The 23096-nt window shown below is 44.3% G+C and overlaps 1 protein-coding gene across 1 annotated transcript in view; it reads left to right on the top strand.

Moving 5' to 3' along the window:
* Positions 1 to 21854, top strand: part of ST8SIA4 (ST8 alpha-N-acetyl-neuraminide alpha-2,8-sialyltransferase 4) — a 103960-nt gene extending 82106 nt beyond the window's left edge. The window contains exon 5 of the mRNA XM_070742978.1: positions 19538 to 21854. Within this exon, the coding sequence (XP_070599079.1) occupies positions 19538 to 19820 (283 nt within the window). The 3' untranslated portion in view covers positions 19821 to 21854. The remainder of the gene's footprint in view (positions 1 to 19537) is intronic.
* The last annotated feature ends 1242 nt before the right edge of the window (positions 21855 to 23096 follow it).

The following is a 23096-nucleotide window of genomic DNA, read 5'->3' on the forward strand; positions in this document are numbered from 1 at the left end:
GTGCCGGCACTATGTCGTCCTATTTAGCCACGTTTTAAAGCCATACGCATGCGTGCAAGCTAGATGTGCAAACAAAGTGCATTTGTGAAAGGCTGCACACATGTGCAGATGGTGCGCTCGCTCACATGGATGAACCAGTAGAGAAATTACGGGAATCTCACCTCTGGATTCAATGTAGTTGAATAAATTTAGAACAAGTTGTTGTGTGAATTCTTGGCCAATCCAAATAAGACTTCAAATATCACAATGGCATGATTGCCAATGGTAATATATACCACTACGAAAGGGGCGGCATAGAAACCCAATTAATAAATAAAAAAAGTTTAAAAAGTAAAAAAAGTAGGGAAAGTATGCAGAGTATGGGTCTGGAATTCTGAGCATAACCCATACTACAAAACCTTGAAAAGTATGTGTGCTGCTTAGAACCCATATAAGTCTGCCAAAGAAGGATGGTTGTAATACTTAGGTTATGCAGATGCTATTAAATAAGCCAATATATAGCCGATATACAGTTAGCAGCCACTTGTTCAGTGATCATAGTAGTGGTGAGTGACAGGAACATACAAACGATTTTCAAAGTTGTGATCCTTGCAATAGTTATGTGATTGTGATTTGGGTACTTGGTAACTGGTACACACTTAAAGACAGCTGCAACATCCTGCAGTCATGATCACGTGATCATTTTCAACCTTCACTGCCAACTTTCCACAAGCACATTCAATGGATAAGCTGACAGAGAAGGGCAAAAAACCCCTTCCATAAGTCATTCCCACCAGTTATTTTCCTGAGGACTCCTGCTATAAAGTGTGTGACAGCGTGCTTTACAGTTGCATCACTTAGTGATAAGTAATTCTGGTCCTAATTACAATCACCAGATAACCAAGATAAAATTATTTGTACTTTAAAGCAAAACTGGTGTGGGGGGAGAATTTTCCTGAAAAAGTTTTTAAAGGCAAATTATTTTGAAATCCTTCTCTTAGATCATTGCCACTAGTAATTTCCCCCATCCTTTTATTCTAAGTATCATAAGCTAAAGGAAGTACTTTATAAATGTTTCACCTTCACCTTTTAAAGAAAATAAATGTAAGTTAATAACAAATCCTTACAGAATATTTTGTTACAAAATGTACAGTACATCCACTATTCCAATAAAATTCATTGCTCTAATGATAAAAACACTCCTTTAAGAAAGATAAAAACATTCCTTTAAGAAAGATACAGTTAATAGAACTGCATAGCAAGGATAAGTGAGTTTAGTGTTTATACTATCAAGAAGCCTTGGATGTTAGCAAATTTTTCTCATGGAAATTGCAATTTCTTTATTTATGTTGTATCATAATACACCATAATAAAGTTGGTAAGTACAACTGGGCTTGGTTTGATATGGGGAAAACTGATGCAGACAATCATTGGAAGGACAATTTAGTAAGAGTTGTTCAGATGTTTTGAATTTTTGCACATCTTTGCCATTGAATATAATCAGAGATTTATTGGCTCCACTTCATAGATTGAAAATCTAAGTGAACAAGATTGCCTCATTAATTAGATAAAAAAATCATCTAGACAATGTATGATTTTACAGAATCCATTTAATTGTCAAACCATTCATCTCATCCTTAAGTAGCTTCTTGTACTTGGAATATCGAAGGATATTTTGTCAAATAGTTCACTGATGTTAAAGTACCGTATTTTTTCAGAGTATAAGACGCACTGGAGTATAAAATGTGCCTTAGATTTTGGGGAAGAAAATAAGAAAAAGAATCTGCTTACCAGGTATTCATCTGGCTAGCGTCCTTAGCCTGCACATTATTTTATCCCCTGGTTGGGACTTTAAAAAAACTTTATTCAGAGAGGGTAACAATGAAAGAGCTTGCAAGCCAGTAAAAGTTGCAAACATCATTAGCACCTGTAAAGAAATATTTGGAGCAAGTAAAGCAATGGAAAAAACCCTGCAAAGACTTAGGTCTTGGAAGCATTCTTCAGGGAAAGTAACAATGAAAGAGCTTGCAAGCCAGTAAAAGTTGCAAACATCATTAGCACCTGTAAAGAAATATTTGGAGCAAGTAAAGCAATGGAAAAAACCCTGCAGAGACTTAGGTCTTGGAAGCATTCTTCACGGAAAGTAACAATGAAAGAGCTTGCAAGCCAGTAAACTGGGAACATTGTTATCTGAAAAGAAACTTATTTGGAGTCAGTTAGAGCAATGAAAAAAACCTTGCAAAGTCTTAGGGCTTGGAAAACATTCTTTGCAGAGAGAAACAATGAAAGAGTATGCAAGATAAGAGCTGGGAAGACTCTTAATAGTTAGTTACGACAATTACTATTTCATTTTCAGAATGCTTACATATCAACAACCTTACACTTCTAACTAGAATTTTTTCATATATCCATGTCAGATATGATGGTCCATAGTTTGCTGGGTTTTTCTTCGCACCTTTTTGAAGATAGGATCCCATTTATTTCTCCAAGTATCTAACGTGTCTCCCTTTCTCCGAGATAAAAGGGTGTGACTAGCAATGTTCCCTCTAATTTTTTTTTGGGGTGGGCAGAAAAGTATAGTGTTTGAGCGGCAGTCCCTTTGGGACTGGGCGGCACAGAAATAATAAACAAATAAACAAATAAAAAACCCACCCTATTTTGCCTCAGAGAATTTCAAAATTAAATACTGTACTGTGTGTCTATAACAGTGACCTCATAATAGGGCAACTCTATCAATATCAAAATGCCACTTAAATAGTTGAGCTAGTTTCAAACTAGATTTTGATTTTCTTTCTCTCTTCCTTACTCCCATTCTTTTTCTTTTTCTTTTCCTTCCTCTCTTTTTTCTATCTGTTTCTCTCTCTTCCTCTCTTCCTCTCTCTCTCCTTCCCTCTCACTCTTTCCCTCTCGGCTTCTGGGCAGGTTTGGAAAACTCTGAGTTGATGATGATTTTTAAGTGAGCGATTGCTCACTGCTCAGCTTAGAGGGAACTATGGAGACTAATCTATAAGGTAGTTGAGTAGCCATTTGCTTTATTTTGAGCATATTGAAGGAAACATTTTTGATACTCCTAGAATCTTTTCCAAAACTGAACTTATTTTGTGTTTACTTTTTTTTTCTGTACTTCAGCTTTACAGTTCTGTATTTATCTGTGACTTCTCTCTCTTTTATGTGTTTTTTTCTTTTCTTTACAAGAATTTTCAGAACTTTACAGAGCTTTTTGTATAGTCACATTGGCTTTGTCACTGTCCTTAGAGAGTTTGTTTGCTTTTTTATCCTTATCCACATACCATGCATAGCAGAAGAGTTTAGTCATATACACTCTTCTTTGTCAATATTGTTTATTGTGTACACAGATCTGAGGTGGGAGTCAATACTAGTATAATTACTAATGTTAGCAAGACATTATTGAAAGTAATATAAATCAATAATGTTTCCTTAGAGGAAAGGGTGTTTAGGGTTGCCTTCTTCCAAATAAACGATGGTTAAGTATTTCTTGGTATGTGTTACCCTTCTCTCCATCTAAGCTTTGTAATACAGTATTACCAGTCTTGTACTTTTTGCAAAAGGATTCAAGATTTTTTCTCATCTATAAATCTTCCCTTACTTTGTAATATAACTAGGATGTAATATCACTAGGGTGATATTATGAAGGATCAACTGGAAGTAGTTCAGTTACAACTGCAGAGTTTAACAATTTTACTTATTTATACTGGGAATTTATTATGTACATAAATCTTCCATTTTAGGAGTTAACTTAGGAAATAGTACAGCAGAAGTCTCTTAAAAACAAATATATATGAGATGTAGAAAAATTGCAAAAGAGTCTGTATCCCATTTATTTCAGCCCCCTTGATAAATGAAAGCCTTTTAATATCTTAACAAAGAAGTGCCGAAGTGCCTTGCATCTTAAGATCCATGATGTTGATGATTTAGTTGAATGTTCTTACAAGTTTCAGTAGCAGTGCTAAATGCAACTAAGAGAAAGGTCCAGCTGCAGGAGGTTAATTTATCTTATAGGGCTTTTTCTCTTAAGTAACAACGTGACAATAAATAGATACTATTTTTAAATCTAATATACAGCATCTTGACTTGGGCCTGCATTTAAAACAATCATTTGTAAGAAACAATTCTTCGTTAACACAAGGCCACTGTGTTAATGACACCTTTGTTTAATTTGATGTTTTATTTTCAAACCATTCTAGAATTTGTTATTGGACTGAATATTGAAGTTCACTGTTTAATCAGATCTTAAATCCTGTGGCACCCGTGCCATAGGTTCGCCATCACTGTTCTAAACTAATCATGCTCACTCCAAAAACTTGAAATCACTAGTTCCAAATTATCCTAGTTTCTCTAAACATAGCTTTTAAAATAGTAACAATTGTTACAAAACTAAAGAAGTTATTTCGAAATTGTCGTACAAATAGTGTCATATAGAAATCTTTATGGTTATCTTTAAAGCTGTATATTTAGCTTTTTTAATATACAGTGATCCCTCGAGTTTCGCGAGGGTTCCGTTCCAAGACCCCTCGCGAAACTCGATTTTTCGCGATATAGCGGTGCGGAAGTAAAAACACCATCTGCGCATGTGCGGCCATTTTTTCATGGCCGCACATGCGCAGATGGTGAAGTTTGCGTGTGGGCGGTGGGGAAGACCAAGGGAAGGTTACTTCAGCCGCCCAACAGCTGATCTGCTCGGTAGCGCGGCAGCAGCGAGGAGCCGAAGATGGGGTTTCCCCTTTGCCTGGGCAACGGGGAAACCTCATCTTCGGCTCCTCGCTGCTGCCCGCCCGCCGTTTGCCGCTCGCCCCGTTCGGCGGCCGCACATCCCGTTCGCCCGCCGCTCGCCCCGTTCGCCCGCCGCTCGCCCCGTTCGCCCGCCGCTCGCCCCGTTCGCCCGCCGCTCCCCTCGTTCTCCCCCCATTCCCCTCGTTCGCCCGCCGCTCCCCTCGTTCGCCCCCCACTCCCCTCGTTCGCCCGCCGCTCGCCTCGTTCGCCCGCCGCTATCGAACTTGCTATCGAGCCTGCTAATGAAATCCAACCCGCTGCGGCCCTTTCCCTCTCCAGGCTGCGGGAGGGGTCCGGAGAACAATGCCTGGCGCCGCGCTCCCGGCTGGGCTTTTTTCCCCCATTTCCCCTCGGGTGGAATTTCAGACCCTCCGCCGGTTGGATTTCATTAGCAGGCTCGATAGCAAGTTCTTCCTCCCTTTAGAAAGCCCCGCAGCCTCCTCCGCCCGGCGAGGCCGCCAGCGAGGACCCGCAAAGCCGCCGCCGCCGCAGCGAGGCCAAGCCGCCCGCTCCCACGGCACGGGCTCCCAACACAGCGCCGCTCAGCCCGCCCTCGGCGATGCCTCCGCGGATCTGCAAACCCAGCCGAGCGATGCCTCTGGTCTGGGCGAAGGCAGTGGGCAGTCCCCGCCGCAGCAGTCCCCGCGGGCACCGCGCGCCAAGGGCCGGCCAGGCCGCCGGCCAACAAAGGGGCTCCCTCGCCTCCCTCGGGCAGGTTTACAAAGGCAGCGCGGCAACTTGGAGCCCGGCACGCCCCGCAGCCCTCGCCTCGCCCGCCCCCGCCTGGCCGGCGCTCCGGCTACCCCCGGCTGAGGAAGAACCGAGTAGCCCCCGCCCTCCCCCGCCTGGCTCCCTTCAGCCCCCCGGGGCCAAGCGGGCGGGGGGCGGGCGGGACTTCGCCTGTCTCCGCCGCCAGCATCGCCCCTCCGGCGGGCCGGCCTCCCCCGCCCGCCTCTGCTGCAGCCGCCGCCGCCTCCCCGACTGGCACAAAAGGGCCCCGCCCGCCCCGCCCCGAACCTTACCTTGCGAGTTTTTGGCTACGGGGGGAGAAGTAGGATTTTCCTAACTCCCTCCCCCTGCAGCCAAAAACTCAAAGCCTGTATCCTGCCGCCCGGTTTACCCAGGACACGAGCGGCGAAGTGACTTGGAGGAATGGAAAGTCCAAACCGCCCGGTTTCAGTGGGGTTTCCCCGTTGCCCAGGGATTCCTTCGCCCGAACGGAGGTGGCTGTGGTGTGTTCAGGAATCCCTGGGCAACGGGGAAACCCCACTGAAACCGGGCGGGTTAAGCCTCCTTCGGCGACTGCGGAACTGCTTGCTGTCAACTTTGCACTGGGCAAAGAACTCTTCACCTCCCGCCAGGCACGGACGAAAGGCGTGGAAGTCTATTGTAGCAGCTGCTACAGCGGAGACATTTGGGGGGGGGGAGGCAGGAGGCAGGAGATCCGGCCCTTCACTTGCCCTCCCAGCAAAAGGCAAAGCCGCGCAGCTCCCCAGCCGCCAAAGGAGGCTTAACCCCACCCCTCTGTCCCACTCATCGCCCGTGGTCGGCATAACCTCCTCCTGCCTATCCCCGCTTTTCTGCCGGCCACGGGCGATGGGTGGGACAGAGGGGTGGGGTTAAGCCTCCTTTGGCGGCTGGGGAGCTGCGCGGCTTTGCCTTTTGCTGGGAGGGCAAGTGAAGGGCCAGATCTCCTGCCTCCTGCCTCCCCCCCAAAATGTCTCCGCTGTAGCAGCTGCTACAATAGACTTCCACGCCTTTCGTCCGTGCCTGGCGGGAGGTGAAGAGTTCTTTGCCCAGTGCAAAGTTGACAGCAAGCAGTTCCGCAGTCGCCGAAGGAGGCTTAACCCGCCCGGTTTCAGTGGGGTTTCCCCGTTGCCCAGGGATTCCTTCGCCCGAACGGAGGTGGCTGTGGTGTGTTCAGGAATCCCTGGGCAACGGGGAAACCCCACTGAAACCGGGCGGGTTAAGCCTCCTTCGGCGACTGCGGAACTGCTTGCTGTCAACTTTGCACTGGGCAAAGAACTCTTCACCTCCCGCCAGGCACGGACGAAAGGCGTGGAAGTCTATTGTAGCAGCTGCTACAGCGGAGACATTGGGGGGGGGAGGCAGGAGGCAGGAGATCTGGCCCTTCACTTGCCCTCCCAGCAAAAGGCAAAGCCGCGCAGCTCCCCAGCCGCCAAAGGAGGCTTTACCCCACCCCTCTGTCCCACTCATCGCCCGTGGTCGGCATAACCTCCTCCTGCCTATCCCCGCTTTTCTGCCGGCCACGGGCGATGGGTGGGACAGAGGGGTGGGGTTAAGCCTCCTTTGGCGGCTGGGGAGCTGCGCGGCTTTGCCTTTTGCTGGGAGGGCAAGTGAAGGGCCAGATCTCCTGCCTCCTGCCTCCCCCCCAAAATGTCTCCGCTGTAGCAGCTGCTACAATAGACTTCCACGCCTTTCGTCCGTGCCTGGCGGGAGGTGAAGAGTTCTTTGCCCAGTGCAAAGTTGACAGCAAGCAGTTCCGCAGTCGCCGAAGGAGGCTTAACCCGCCCGGTTTCAGTGGGGTTTCCCCGTTGCCCAGGGATTCCTTCGCCCGAACGGAGGTGGCTGTGGTGTGTTCAGGAATCCCTGGGCAACGGGGAAACCCCACTGAAACCGGGCGGGTTAAGCCTCCTTCGGCGACTGCGGAACTGCTTGCTGTCAACTTTGCACTGGGCAAAGAACTCTTCACCTCCCGCCAGGCACGGACGAAAGGCGTGGAAGTCTATTGTAGCAGCTGCTACAGCGGAGACATTGGGGGGGGGGAGGCAGGAGGCAGGAGATCTGGCCCTTCACTTGCCCTCCCAGCAAAAGGCAAAGCCGCGCAGCTCCCCAGCCGCCAAAGGAGGCTTTACCCCACCCCTCTGTCCCACTCATCGCCCGTGGTCGGCATAACCTCCTCCTGCCTATCCCCGCTTTTCTGCCGGCCACGGGCGATGGGTGGGACAGAGGGGTGGGGTTAAGCCTCCTTTGGCGGCTGGGGAGCTGCGCGGCTTTGCCTTTTGCTGGGAGGGCAAGTGAAGGGCCAGATCTCCTGCCTCCTGCCTCCCCCCCAAAATGTCTCCGCTGTAGCAGCTGCTACAATAGACTTCCACGCCTTTCGTCCGTGCCTGGCGGGAGGTGAAGAGTTCTTTGCCCAGTGCAAAGTTGACAGCAAGCAGTTCCGCAGTCGCCGAAGGAGGCTTAACCCGCCCGGTTTCAGTGGGGTTTCCCCGTTGCCCAGGGATTCCTTCGCCCGAACGGAGGTGGCTGTGGTGTGTTCAGGAATCCCTGGGCAACGGGGAAACCCCACTGAAACCGGGCGGGTTAAGCCTCCTTCGGCGACTGCGGAACTGCTTGCTGTCAACTTTGCACTGGGCAAAGAACTCTTCACCTCCCGCCAGGCACGGACGAAAGGCGTGGAAGTCTATTGTAGCAGCTGCTACAGCGGAGACATTTTGGGGGGGAGGCAGGAGGCAGGAGATCTGGCCCTTCACTTGCCCTCCCAGCAAAAGGCAAAGCCGCGCAGCTCCCCAGCCGCCAAAGGAGGCTTAACCCCACCCCTCTGTCCCACCCATCGCCCGTGGCCGGCAGAAAAGCGGGGATAGGCAGGAGGAGGTTATGCCGACCACGGGCGATGAGTGGGACAGAGGGGTGGGGTTAAGCCTCCTTTGGCGGCTGGGGAGCTGCGCGGCTTTGCCTTTTGCTGGGAGGGCAAGTGAAGGGCCGGATCTCCATTCCTCCAAGTCACTTCGCCGCTCGTGTCCTGGGTAAACCGGGCGGCAGGATACAGGCTTTGAGTTTTTGGCTGCAGGGGGAGGGAGTTAGGAAAATCCTACTTCTCCCCCCGCAGCCAAAAACTCGCAAGGTAAGGTTCGGGGCGGGCGGGGCCCTTTTGTGCCAGTCGGGGAGGCGGCGGCGGCTGCAGCAGAGGCGGGCGGGGGAGGCCGGCCCGCCGGAGGGGCGATGCTGGCGGCGGAGACAGGCGAAGTCCCGCCCGCCCCCCGCCCGCTTGGCCCCGGGGGGCTGAAGGGAGCCGGGCGGGGGAGGGCGGGGGCTACTCGGTTCTTCCTCAGCCGGGGGTAGCCGGAGCGCCGGCCAGGCGGGGGGCGGGCGAGGCGAGGGCTGCGGGGCGTGCCGGGCTCCAAGTTGCCGCGCTGGAGGCGAGGGAGCCCCTTTGTTGGCCGGCGGCCTGGCCGGCCCTTGGCGCGCGGTGCCCGCGGGGACTGCTGCGGCGGGGCCTGCCCACTGCCTTCGCCCAGACCAGAGGCGTCGCTCGGCTGGGTTTGCAGATCCGCGGAGGCATCGCCGAGGGCGGGCTGAGCGGCGCTGTGTTGGGAGCCCGTGCCGTGGGAGCGGGCGGCTTGGCCTCGCTGCGGCGGCGGCGGCTTTGCGGGTCCTCGCTGGCGGCCTCGCCGGGCGGAGGAGGCTGCGGGGCTTTCTAAAGGGAGGAAGAACTTGCTATCGAGCCTGCTAATGAAATCCAACCGGCGGAGGGTCTGAAATTCCACCCGAGGGGAAATGGGGGGAAAAAGCCCAGCCGGGAGCGCGGCGCCAGGCATTGTTCTCCGGACCCCTCCCGCAGCCTGGAGAGGGAAAGGGCCGCTGCGGGTTGGATTTCATTAGCAGGCTCGATAGCAAGTTCGATAGCGGCGGGCGAACGAAGCGAGCGGCGGGGCGAACGAGGGGAGTGGGGGGCGAACGAGGGGAGCGGCGGGCGAACGAGGGGAGTGGGGGGCGAACGAGGGGAGCGGCGGGCGAATGAGGGGAGTGGGGGGCGAACGAGGGGAGCAGCTGGCGAACGGGGCGAGCGGCGGGCGAACGGGACGTGCGGCCGCCGAACGGGGCGAGCGGCAAACGGCGGGCGGGCATCAGCGAGGATCCGAGGCGGCGGGGAAGACCCAGGGAACGTTCCTTCGGCCGCCTAGCAGTTGATCTGCTCGGCAGCGCAGCACCAGCGAGGAGCCGAAGATCTTCGGCTCCTCGCTGCTGCTGCGCTGCCGAGCAGATCAGCTGCTAGGCGGCCGCTCGAGAGCAAGAGGGGGAGAGAAAGAGAGAGAAGGAAAGAAAGAGATGAGAGAGGGAGGAAGAGAGTGTGAGAGAGGAAGAAGCAACATAGAGAGAGAGAAAGAAAGATGAGAAAGGAAGGAAGAGAGTGACCTGATCGGGTGGGGAAAATCGCGATATAGTGTTCGCGAAGATCGAGATGGTAACAATTGCTGAAAAATCGCGATATAGCGTTTTCGCGAAGATCGAGATCGCGAAACTCGAGGGATCACTGTACAGTAAGGAGCAAAGATATTAAACATAAGAGCCATACTAGTGGCCTTTTCATCCAATATCTGATTTGCAAGCAAGAATCTTGCAGTGCCTAAATGTTTAACAGAAAAGCTTGGTATAACCGAGGTTAGCTTGGGAAAAAAGAAAAGTAGTATTGATAAACTGATAGAATTTGTCATTTAAAACACTGATTGACCTAACTCCTTTTAATGCATTTTGACATTTGATAAAACAGATGTTTGTCTTGTTTTATATTAACTTTTAACAATGTGCTTTGATGATATTTTGACATTAGGAATTCATACTTTTATTTTGTAACATTCAGCACACAGAGCCTAGTGAAATCATCCCCTAAATAATACATCATTTTACTCTGGCATTAAGCCTAAGTAATATGTTGAAAAACTGCACATTGGAGTTTTTAAAGTTTCCTTCTGGAAGTGAAACCTTGTCCTTAAGGAAAAGTAGCTCTAGTAACTTGGACAGCATCAGAAGAACAGTGAAAAAAATACCAAAAAGTGTGTATTAAAGAAAGGAAATTCTAGTAATTGAAAATTCTTGCACATTCTTTCATTCAGAAGTTTGATATCTTTATGTTATCACATTTGTGGTCCAGTATAAGCTATTATTGTGACTTACTGTTACTGACACGCCATGCCTACAATTATATTTTCTTACTACATCTTTGTATTTAACATTGTAACTTTTAATAATAATAATAATAATAATTATTATTATTATTATTATTATTATTATTATTATTATTATTATTTATTAGATTTGTATGCCGCCCCTCTCTGAAGACTCGGGGCAGCTCACAACATAACGGCCATACAATATAAATACAAATGTAATGTTAAAACTTTAAAAAAAAATTTTTTAAATACATTGTTATAAAAACTTATCTGCTACACAATCATACATACATGAACATAAACATAATAAAGTTCAGCGAAAAAAGAGGGGCGGAGATTAATCCCCCCCACCCCTGGCGGCAAAGGTGAGTTCAACATTTTACGGAATGCGAGGAGAGTAGGGGCGGTTCGAATCTCCGGGGGAGTTGATTCCAGAGGGCCGAAGCCACCACAGAGAATGCGCTTCCCCTGGGTCCTGCCAGATGGCATTATTTTGTCAACGGGACCCGGAGAAGGCCAACTCTGTGGGACCTAATTGGCCGCAGGGATTCGGGTGGCAGAAGGCGGTCCCGTAGGTACTCTGGTCCGATGCCATGTAGGGCTTTATAAGTCATTACAAACACTTTGCGTTGTGACTGGAAATTGATCAGCAGCCAGTGTTGATGAAACATGGGCATATCTGGGAAAGCCCATTATAGCTCTCGCGGCCGCATTCTGCATGACCTGAAGTTTCCAAACACTTTTCAAAGGTAGCCCCATGTAGAGAGCGTTGCAGTAGTTGCAGTTGTTCATATGTTTGGGGTCCTTTACAAAGCACAAGAACAAATATCTTTGCCTAGAGAGAGTTACTAAAATTTATCTATCTATCTGTCTGTCTGTCTGTTTTTTTCAGAAGATCACATATAAAAATTTAAAATATCCTTTTAGTAAGGCTGCAAAGGCCTGACTGATTAAATCAAAGTTCTTGATTTTTTTTCCTGAAAGTAAAATGAGTGAGTTATGAGCACAGTTCTCATGGGGAATGCATTTCATGGCTTAGAAAGCAGAAGAAATCCCTCTCCCACATACGATAAATGGTTCTCAGAAAATAAGACCATTTTCAAGAGAGCCTTTCTTACTGATCTTCATATTTGGACAGGTTCATTATAAGACAGGCATTCACTTAAATATCAAGGTCAAAGCAATGTAGAATTTCAAAGAATAAATCCATCTAATTAAGTGAAGTCCAATTGGTTACACAAGTCAACATGATTTGTAAGCTGTCCATGGACCCAGATCACCAAAAATTGACTGTAGGAGTAGGATACTGATCATATATAATTGCTAAACAGATATCTTCTTATCTTGTCCCCTTTACCACATCTAAAAAATTAGAGGAGTTGACACAGTGTGGTAGTAGTGGTGGGGGTCTGGATAGAAGAGATTAGTAATTTATAATACATATGAATATTACTGTTCATATAAATGATAGTCATCCATGATGCATGTGGATGTTATTAATTCTCTTCTAACTACAAACTTATTTTAGAAATATATGACTGAGTAGCTGTTCTAAAGACATTGCAGCTTTTGCTTTGGGACAGCCTATCTCTAACAGACCTTCCATAATATATCACCATATCAGAATGTCTTCTCCAACTTTAATGAGGGAGCAATTCTGTTGAACAGGCATCAATATGGTAAACCTGAAGCTGGAGAAATATAGACCAAATTAAAATTCCTGCAATTATTTATTGTAGGAAGTGGTCCAGGCAAAGAAAATGGAACTCTGTTCTCATTAGCACTGGTTCACTCATTAAGTGTTGGCAACAGCCTTGCTAAACCAGTTAACTGAAGATAGAAACTTGGGGCTCATCCAGACAACCACTTTAATATGCTTTTTTCCCAATCCACATGCCAGCATAAAGTATCCTGGCAAAATTTGTTCTCTCCTGACAGCTGTGCTATAATCTGTCTCAGTGATGAAACCTGCGAGTAGTAGTGTTTTTATATGTTTGCTATATGACAAGGTAAGAAAAATAATTGGTGAATTTCCTATACATAGAAAAAATAAATTTCAGTGGCTGCCTTTAACATGGAATAGGGATGGAGAGAGGCGAGTTTTGACAAGGAATGTAATCCATGGATTTTGCTATCTGTCCTAACCATGGATGGTTTTCAACTACCTTCCCTATCAGTTCGCAAATATGACTGCACACGCCACCTTCACACAGGCGTACGGCTACCTGCAGATGCAATTTACTCACACACATGCCTTCTGTGCATGCGCAATGGCCTCAAGAACATGCCAAAAAGGAGTCTTATAGAGCCTGGGTGGGTGGGTGGCCCTGTCAGATTTGGTAGATAAATCACAGCCCGCGTGAGCTGCAATAAATCAAATCTGGAGGCTATGGATTAAGTTACAGAAACGGCTTCAAACGAAGTTACTTTTATTAATAAAAACAATAAAAATAGATTTGCCTGGTCCCAGGCTCTTACTGTACGTCTACATAGTTAGAGATCTAGAAAAGGAATATGGATTCCTTCCGAGGAGAAAGGAAGTGATGCTGGCTGTCCAGACAGGATTTTACATCATCATAGGTGGAGCTAATTAACATAAACACAGTTAACTATTTAATTACTGAATGTCTCTGGGACTGGCAATACACAGCGTGACAGGCCCCACCTGTGATTTCCACTATCGATTCAGGTAAACTGGCAGAATACCACCTCTGGTCCTAACCTGATCTTCAGGAATAGATAGGATCTTTCTGCCTTCCTCCTTTTACAAGAAAGCCAAGATCTGCAAGCTATAATGAGCCAGGGTGGCGCAGCAGGTAGAGTACTGTACTGCAGGCCATTAAAGCTGACTGTAAATCTGTAGGTCAGCGGTTCAAATCTCATCAACGGCTCAAGGTGGACTCAGCCTTCCATCCTTGTGAGATGGGTAAAATGAGGACCCGGATTGTGGGGGCAATATGCTGGCTCTGTCAAAAAGTGCTATTGCTAACATGTTGTAAGCCACCCTGAGTCTAAGGAGAAGGGCGGCATAAAAATTTAATGAATGAATGAATGAATGAATATTTGCAGGAAGGAAAAGAGTTTTCTATGGAACCAACCTCCTTCCCCCCAATGTTCCCACTGCTCCCACTCCACTGGTTTTTCAAAAAGCTGTTAAAACCTGGCTGTGTCGACAGGCCTTGGGGCCGTGAAGTTCAACATCAGACGTGCCCGAATTATGTTTGTTTGGTATGTATGTTTGATCGATTGGTTATGGGCTTTATAATGGGTTGTTAGAGTCATGGGGTTTTATTTGCTGTTGTTGTTCGACTTCTTTTTTTACTATTGTATTATTGTATTGTTTTTATTGTTGTAAGCTGCCCTGAGTCCTACGGGATTGGGCGGCATAGAAATCGTATAAATTAAATTTATAAATAAATTAAATTATATTAAATTTCCAGTCCTGTAGAATAAGTTGTCCTAGACCTCTCTATCCACCCAGAAATGAATCCTTCTTGTGCTCTTTTGCATTTCCTCCCATTCTATTTCTTGTGCTCCTTCTTAGTCTCTCTTGTTTGATTTGTCCTGCTCTTTCTTGCCCTTTTTTTCACCCTCTCTGAAAGCAGCTGATGGGTAGGTTGTTTCTAGGCCCCAGCAGATGGACTCTCCACTCCTGCCATTTTTGTTCATCCCCTCTGCCACTCTATCATGAGCAGAATGGCAATCAAAAGCTGCAGTAAGCAAAAAAGGTCTGCATTACTGTACTTTCATATGTATAGGCACTAAACAGCATAGAGTCACTTCACAAATGAGACAAGAAAATATGATTAGGCTCAGAAATATCCTCTCCCCTTTTTTTCTTTGACAGTTAAATCTTCCCCCCGGGAATTGTCAGGCTGAAATATATGACAGTGTACGCAGTGCTTGGAAGCGGCCAATACAGGTAGACACCCCCCCTCCAATCCTCTACTTCACCTCAGTGGTTTTTCTAAAATTATGCTTAGAGCAAGGTTTTTGTTGAGTGAAGGTGGAGAGGACCATTTTAATGTCATATTAGTTAATGGTGACTGGTGGGATGCCGGCAGGTTGGGAAGAGCCTTCTCTGTGGTAGCTCTGGTCCTCTGGAGAGTCACACTGCCCCCCACCCTCCTGACCTTCCAAAAGGCTTTAAAAACATAGCTTTGCCGTCAGGCCTTGAGCGACAACATTCTGCTCTGGGCAGTAGCAACAAATGATAGATGGATGAATGTTTTTTTAAAAAAAATATTGATATTAACTTAATACCAATTGGTATTGGTATTAAATTTTGTATTTCCATTTTATTCTTGTACACCTGTCAGGAGATGGGCAGCCTATAAATCTAAGTAAGTAAGTAAATGAATCAATAAATTAATAAAATTAAAATAAGGTCTCAGCCATGGTTAGGGAGGCACCTTCAAGCATTATATAAGACCCATAGAGGAGTCCTTGTTATGGAGATTAGCCTTCATAGAGATAGATACTGATCAAACTTAACAATCAGTAAATTTTAGGCTATTTTTCCATGCAAGATGGCATTTTGGATTTTTAAGTGTCTTTGGCTCAGTGTGAGACAGCTGTATCTAGTTCCATAGTGAGTACAATACAAGAGAGAGGGTTGTTGATTTTATTCCTTCCTGGTGAAATAAATGTCAGGAGCCATAAAAATGACTTCTGTTGTGTCCTGGCAAGCTGAGACTTTCATACTGCAATTTCTACAGCAAAGAATCCAAATTCTGGAGAGCCACGGTGACCTTTTCCAAAGATACTTTCCTATGGGAATTTGAGGTCTAGTTAAAAATCCAAATCTACATATGGCTGACCTTTTTGCATTTTGGTGTTAAATATGACCTTCCATTAATGCTTGGGAGTTCTGTGCATTTTCAGCTCAGTGTGGGACCAATATTGGCAAGTTGTCATCTGCAACATAATTCTTGCTCTAACAAGAACAGTTTTCTGCCCTTTTCAAGCCAAAGAAAGATCCTAGCATCTCTATCATGCAAACATACATGGCAGTCAGAAGGATTTCTGCCCAAGCTACACAACTATGGAGCCTGCAAACTCTTGTCAAAGTTGAAAGCATTTTAACATGTACCAGCAGAAGAATTCTTCGGCCCATTGGCTATTATTGTCATGTATTAATCAGGTTTAAGTTAAATCGATGAGTGATTCACTAGCTGAATTAACTGCTGCTTTTGAAAGCACTTATAACTGATCTTTGGAAAAAGATTTAAATGTGTTACAGAATGCTTATTTGTGTATAGTGTTATACATTTCATATTGTGCTTCTGACAGCAGCAACACATTTCCAGCTTTGTCTTGGATCGCATTAGCAGGCTTGAATGTATACGTGTATGAGTTGTTGTGCATTTTCTAAGACAGATTTTTGCTAAGTGTCAAATAATTTTCAGTATGCAGTTATTTTGGATTTATTCTAACTGTTCCAGAAAAAAAAGTCATCCTATAATATCTCTTAAAAGGTTTGCTGCTAAACATGATACTTTATTTCACTTAGCAAAGAACAAAATAAGCTTAAAATTAGCAAATGCTTTACATAGTCTTCTAATTCCCACCCATCCCCGTCTGTCACTGTTGCTTCAACAGTTGCTTTTTAAAGGATCTAACTCACAATTAATACATTTTTATTATCGTTGCTATATTGAGAAGAAAGTGTTAACTGAAAATTGGGAGAGTGCGCAATTGAAAAACAACTAACTTGACCTGAGACAGTCTGGTTTCCTACAAAATATATTTCTGTACGCTTAAGCCTTCTTGTGTCAGCAGAAGCGTTTTTCCTGAGTTATGGATTTCTCCATCTACATTCAGACTGTAAAAGCAACAGCTGATAGAATCAAATATAAAAAGGGGGATGAGGTCTGTGCTCATGTTTTCCATAGCTTTCAGTCAGCCTGGCTCCAAGTGATTACAAAGATAAGTCTCGGCAGTTTTTCTTGGCAACATTTTTGAAAGTAGGCTTACTAGTGCCTTCTTCCGAGGGGAGGGGAAGGGGGGGAAGAGAGACTGACTGGAACTCAGGTTTCTCTGCTTCTAGTCTAGTCCCTTAGTCTCCGGACCTAACCAGCTATCTCTATATCTTCAGGTTTAAAACAGTCATAAAGAATGCAACTGCAGCAGAGGAAGGGGAACCAAAACCACGAATAGATCTTTTCTGACCATAATACTGATATAGATACTTTCAGCAACTTCTGTTTTCCTAAATGGGGAAATATGCAGGGGTGGGCAGCATGCAGGACAGGATGGAATGCAGTTCCACTGATGGAAATGAAGCTGTGTGCGCAGCTCCAGCTGATTGGCAGCAGTCACTTCCTGGATTACCGGTCTTGGCTCGGCTCTCCTTTTTTTCCCTGCTGCTGCTGCTACGTCTGCGCTCCTTGCTTTTTTCCTCTTTCCTCCTTCCTGGCCTTGGACGAGCTTCCCTCTCTCCTGCCTGGCTCCCCTCCAGCCTCACGTGGCCACCTCCTGCCTGAGGTGCAAGCAGAAGGTGTGGGTAGAAGCAGCACTGGCAGCATTTATGTTTCTGGCAGCACCCGTTCGCCTAGCTACCCAGCCTAAGGTGGGGGAAGCAACCCAGAAAGGAGAGCACGGGAAACGCGAAGCAAATTGTCACCCCAGCGAGCAACACTGGTAAGGTTGTAAGTCGAGGACTTAGCAGTTCACTTGAACGATGATGATCATTCAAGCCACTCCCACCTGGTCACATGGCTGGCAAGTCACATGACCAATAAGCCACACCCACAAAATAAGCCACACCCACAGTGTGGCAGTAAAAATTTTGGCTGCCCATTACTGGAAATATGTGTGATGGTTGTACAGTGGTACCTCTACTTATGAATTTAATTCATTCCATGACCAGGTTCTTAAGAAAAGTTTGTAAGAAGAAGCAATTTTCCCCATAGGAATCAATATAAAAGCAAATAATGCATGCGATTGGGAAACCACAGGGAAGGTGGAGGCTCTGTTTCCTCCCAGGAGATTCCTAGTTGAGGCCCCATAGAGGATTCCCCCCACCCTTTCCGGCCCTGTTTCCTTCCAGGAGATTCCTAGAGAGGCCCCACAGAGGCTTCTCCCTGCCTTTTCCAGCCCTGTTTCCTCCCAGGAGATTCCTAGAGAAGCCCCACGGAGGCTTCTCCCTGCCTTTTCCGGTGACAGTTTTGGAAGCTCAGGTTTGTAAGTGGAAAATGGTTCTTGAGTAGAGGCAAAAAAATCTTGAACACCCGCTTCTTATCTAGAAAAGTTCATAAGTAGAGGCGTTCTTAGGTAGAGGTGCCACTGTATATCTTTTCCAAAATTGTGAATCGCAAGAGAGACGAAGGCAAGTGTGTATGTAAAAGTCGTAGGGTCAGAGTTAAATTCCTCATCATCAGTGCTCCAATTCTGGTCCAGTTTGGGATTCTCATGGGTGCTTTTACTTTGTGTCATATAGCAATATGGGAATACAATTAGGTAGCAGTTAAGGACTGTTCATTTGTGAGGGTGAAAACTCTGCATTGGGATGCTGGTCCTTTCAGAAAGACATTGATGATCTCATTTCCACACTCAGTGCTGCTGACTGAACTCTATTTGCAAGATTCCATTCATCCTGGGCCAAAACAAGGAAGCAGCTCCAAAGTTCTCATTTCTATGAATCTGTATGAATCTGCTTCACCTCCAGCCAGGGGCATCTGCAGGATATGGTTTAAAAAATGATCATCACAACAGTACCAGATTAAAAACAGACCTGATGGCGCTGTGCTTAAAGTCCAGTATTGCACGAAAACTCTGCCCATAGCCTGGAGTTCAATTCCTGATAAGAATTAGAATTGATTCTACCTTCCATCCTTCAGAGGTCGGAAAAATGAGGACTCAGATTGTTGGGAGTAATATGCAAAGAACGCTTACATTGTAAACTGCCCAGAGAGTACTATCCCTGTGAATACTCCTAATCTCAGCCTTACTCTTGTAGTTTGCCTCAGGCTACATTTCCTCTGTCAATTTCAATAAAAAGATACTTCTGTTTCTCAGTGGAAATACAAGGTAAAGCAACGATTGTTGAACTACAAGACCATGGAGGTGCGTAGATGAAGTTGAAAGAAATGCAGCTACAACCACTTAGCATAGTTTTGGCAGTGGAACTTAAGAGGCGAGATATTTTTTTAGATTAAATTAAGACCAGTAATAAAGCTGGATATTAATAGCTATGTTACCTACTCTTGAGTAGCAATGATTCTATTAAGTTTGAACAATGTGGCTTTCTTAGAGCTGCTGTTTCAAACATTTTTTGCTGGTAGTGGGAAGCATTTTGTGCTGAAAGTGCTTTTTATGGGCAATAAAGTGGGTGGAACAGATAACCAATTGTGAACAGGGGGTTAAACCATGTTGATCATATAAGTTAAGCCAGTAGCAGGATTTAATTTTTAACATTATATCTGCTTTTCTTTGACTATGTAATTATATTTGATGCTCGTGCTTTATTAGGTGTGCGGAATACTTAGAAATTATGTAATTAAATATTAATTCAATGTACAAACACTTGCTGTTGGGAGAAAATGTTCCAATCCCTAACGTGACCTTAATTAAACCTTAGTGAATTCTCATATGTGATTTGGTTGCCATCTTCCAGGCTTATGTGTGGATTAGATTTTTACTAACTACCAAGTTTTCAATTTCAACATTACCACAAAGTACGTGTCTCCGAAAGAGTACTAAAGTGCAGTGTAATATGTTCATTGTGATGTAAAAGGCTTAGAAAAGCATATATCAAGGGAAAAATAATTTAAGATAAAATTCTTGTTGAAGTTGAAATGAAGGCTGCTTAATAATCAAATGTACTTCTGTTTGTTTTTCAACTTCTACAGTTACTGGCTAACCAACAAAGTTTACATCAAGCGACCCAGCACTGGACTCCTTATGTATACCCTCGCAACGAGATTCTGTGATGAAATTCACCTTTATGGATTCTGGCCCTTCCCAAAGGATATAAATGGAAAACAAGTCAAATATCATTATTATGATGATTTAAAGTACAGATACTTTTCAAACGCCAGTCCCCATAGGATGCCATTAGAGTTTAAAACACTGTACATGTTACATAATAGAGGAGCACTTAAACTGACCACAGGGAAATGTATACAGCAATAATGCAGGAGTCAAGTATCAAGAGAAATTACAGGAAATTCAGATTGTATACAACAGCAGTGGGATCCAAGCAGTGGATATAGCCCAGTGCACTGTACCAAGCCATCAGAACATAAGGAAGTGCATCAAGTCTCTATTACCAGCTGTTGTTTTACCCTGTTGAAGTGCTAAATCTTGAGTGCAATGGTTCAAGTAAGTGCCACTTTTGCTATGAACAAATCTTGAATGTATACAATCAGTAGTGTTTACAAGGTCCAACAAAGCATTCATCACATGTTAAAGAAGCAAATGATTTGCTCGCTGCTCATTTGCCTCCACACAAAGTCAGGCAACATCCAAAGGAATACCTACCCAGGCATTTGAAACGAAGTGCAGTCGAGGTGGAATTTGAAGAGCAGTGGATCACATCTCAAAGGTCAAACAAGACACCTTGGTTGGAGGAATGCCTAACGTTGTATTATAACCTCTTCTTTTTCTTTCCTGTTTTTTTTTTCAGATTTCATGCATTTATCATAGTGTTTGGGTATTGGAACTCTGTAAGGGATTTTAAAAAGACAATAATATGGACATTCTAAGTGAACTTCCAGAAGTGGTCTTAAAAGAATGTCTTGGGTTTTTTTTTAAAAAAACCTGAAAATTAAAATCAATATTATATCATCTTGTTCAGATTAACCTTAGTTAAAGTCAAAACTGGCTCCATGGGAGGCTTGTTGATGCTGTGGTATGCAGAGCCATTCCCGATTTTCCAGGCCACAGAATATATTCTACGCTAGCCTTAACCACGGACAGTAAGATGTGGTGCTGGCAAAAACGATACTTAATTCTAAATCCTCCTCTTAGATAAAGTGGATGGTGTAAAAGTCCTCTCGGAGAGACTATTTTGAGCAGTATTTTTTTTTAAAAGAATAACTTGAGTACCAGGGCTTAGAATCCCCCAGTTGCTTTATGTGCCTCCCAGGATCGCTATATCAGTGAGATGTGCAGCATAGAAATTTAATAATAATAATTAAAAAATGTGCTTCTGTTGGAGGGATTGATAAAATACACGTTCAAATGAAAAACATTCTTCCTGGTTTGTTCTGTTTTAAAGAAAAAGCAGTTGTGACATCCTGATCCAGATGGTGTGTTTCATATTGGGGCTCATGCATCTATTCTCAATTATTATTTGCCTCAAACAGCAGGAACCGAAGGAAAGGTTTTCAAACAGAGGCTGGCTTATACCCTGAAATCCAAGAGGGAACATGTTCTTGCTCAGGGCTTCATACAGCTTTGACTTCAAGCTGTCATTTTGAAAACAACTATTTTCAGCGTGTTTTTAAAGCACATCCATGATAATAAATCATATGGTTAAGGTCAGGAGTTTTGGGGGAGGGAGGAGGACAAAAGATAAGGTTTTGATTGTGTGGCTGCAGCCACAATATTGACATTTTTGGACTGTCGCCGCTTCCTGCCATGGCCTCTAATATAAGACAAGCCCTTTGTAATTAGGCCCTTTGGCATAAATTAATCATCCTCAAAGCATTACCTATTTTGAGCAGATATTAAAGCAAGATTGTTTCCTTGCATGACATATGAAAAGAATGCCATTAACAAGCAGGTGCCCTTACATTTGGTACCAAAGATTATGCTGGTTTTTGTAATTGATGATGTATTTATTTACCTTGTATTGACAAAAACATGTACATTTAGTGCTATCACTGTGTTGCTGTACTGCTGAGGAAACTGTTTTCAATCATCTCTGTTTCCGTTAACTTAGTAGCTAAATTCTGTTTGAATGACAAATTCCTTAACTTGTCTTGGTTCTGTTTCTGAACATTTTATTGAATATTTTATAAACAGAGCAAAACAGATTCTTCTCCCTTCTTAATTAGAATGTGTCCATAACTTTCATTAATCAAAATGGGATAATAGAAATAATGAAAAGTAGTTTCCCCACTATTTTTTGTTTCTTTACAATATATTCACTATAGTGCTGGACAATATCCCTGTTTTTCTCGACCTAATAATAATCTGATAAATAGTAAATGAAAAACCTCACTGCTGAGTTGCTTTGCCTTTTTGCTTTTTAGAAGCTTCCTTTTCTTCTACCATTTTGAAGAATTGTATTGTTGCACTTTGTTTCGAAAGAATCGTTTAACAGAAGCACCAGCGTCAAGCAGGGTTGTACACAGAATAGCTGCAGATCTTAGTTTTGAAGCACATTTAATGACTGGGGTCAAAATTGCTACAGGGTGAACACTCTTTGTCTCCTCATTTATCTCCAATTTCTAAATAAGAGCAAAAGGAGAAAACTGTGAAAAGCAGAATAAATTTTAATTGGATGTTATGAAATAGAACATACTGTATAAGGAAGAATGGGCTGTGAATATAATTTTGTCACCAATGGAAAAAACTTGAGCTTCTATGACAACCTCCCAAGTCTTAAGTTCTATTCTCACACTTTTCTTTTCTGCTTACCTATTTGTGCCTGCATGCATGCATACATACAAGATGGCCACAGTGCTGCAGAACAATCTATTTATGATTTGACTTCATTTCTGCCTTAAAACATACCGTATTAAAATCAGCTATTCATCTCTTCCACTTACTAATGAATTGCCAATGCATTGCTGTCATTTCATAAGACTATAAGAGAAACTAATATTAATTAAACTCATACTAATATTTTGTCTAATCCATCACACTATTTTTCATAATAATGTCTTTGGAAATCTCACTGACATTTGGCCTCCTATATCTTGCTGTTATTTCTCCCTTTTTTAAATTAAAGCAAGGATGAAGTTATTTGAGCTTGATAAAGTGGGTGGGAAATGGTAAACAGTACACCACAAGGTGTTGTTGGTATTACTGATCTTCAGTAGCAAGCTTGTGAGAAATGTATACATGCCAGTGCCAAGAATTTAGCTGCTGTTTCTTTTTCACTAGAAAAAGGATTTGATTCCTGCAGTATTATTTTAACTGGTAGCTATTTTCTTTTTCTTGTTCTTAAAAAAAAAGAACAAAACAAATTTGTTGAAGTGACTTGTCTACTCAACCAGCACAAACTTTTATTTTCATGAGGCATTGAAGCTAGAAAATTATACTCTTTCTTGTTCACTCAGTAAATAAGATCGATCTTCCCAACAAAAGAAGCTTAATTTGTATTTATGGTTATTTATAAGCTCGCTTGTTTGCAACAAAGTGAGAAAATAAATACACTGCTAAAAAAAATAAAGGGAACACTCAAATAACACATCCTAGATCTAAATGAATGAAATATTCTCATTGAATACTTTTTTC

The sequence above is a fragment of the Erythrolamprus reginae genome, chromosome 2 (genome assembly GCF_031021105.1).
Source record: "Erythrolamprus reginae isolate rEryReg1 chromosome 2, rEryReg1.hap1, whole genome shotgun sequence".
NCBI lineage: Eukaryota > Metazoa > Chordata > Lepidosauria > Squamata > Dipsadidae > Erythrolamprus > Erythrolamprus reginae.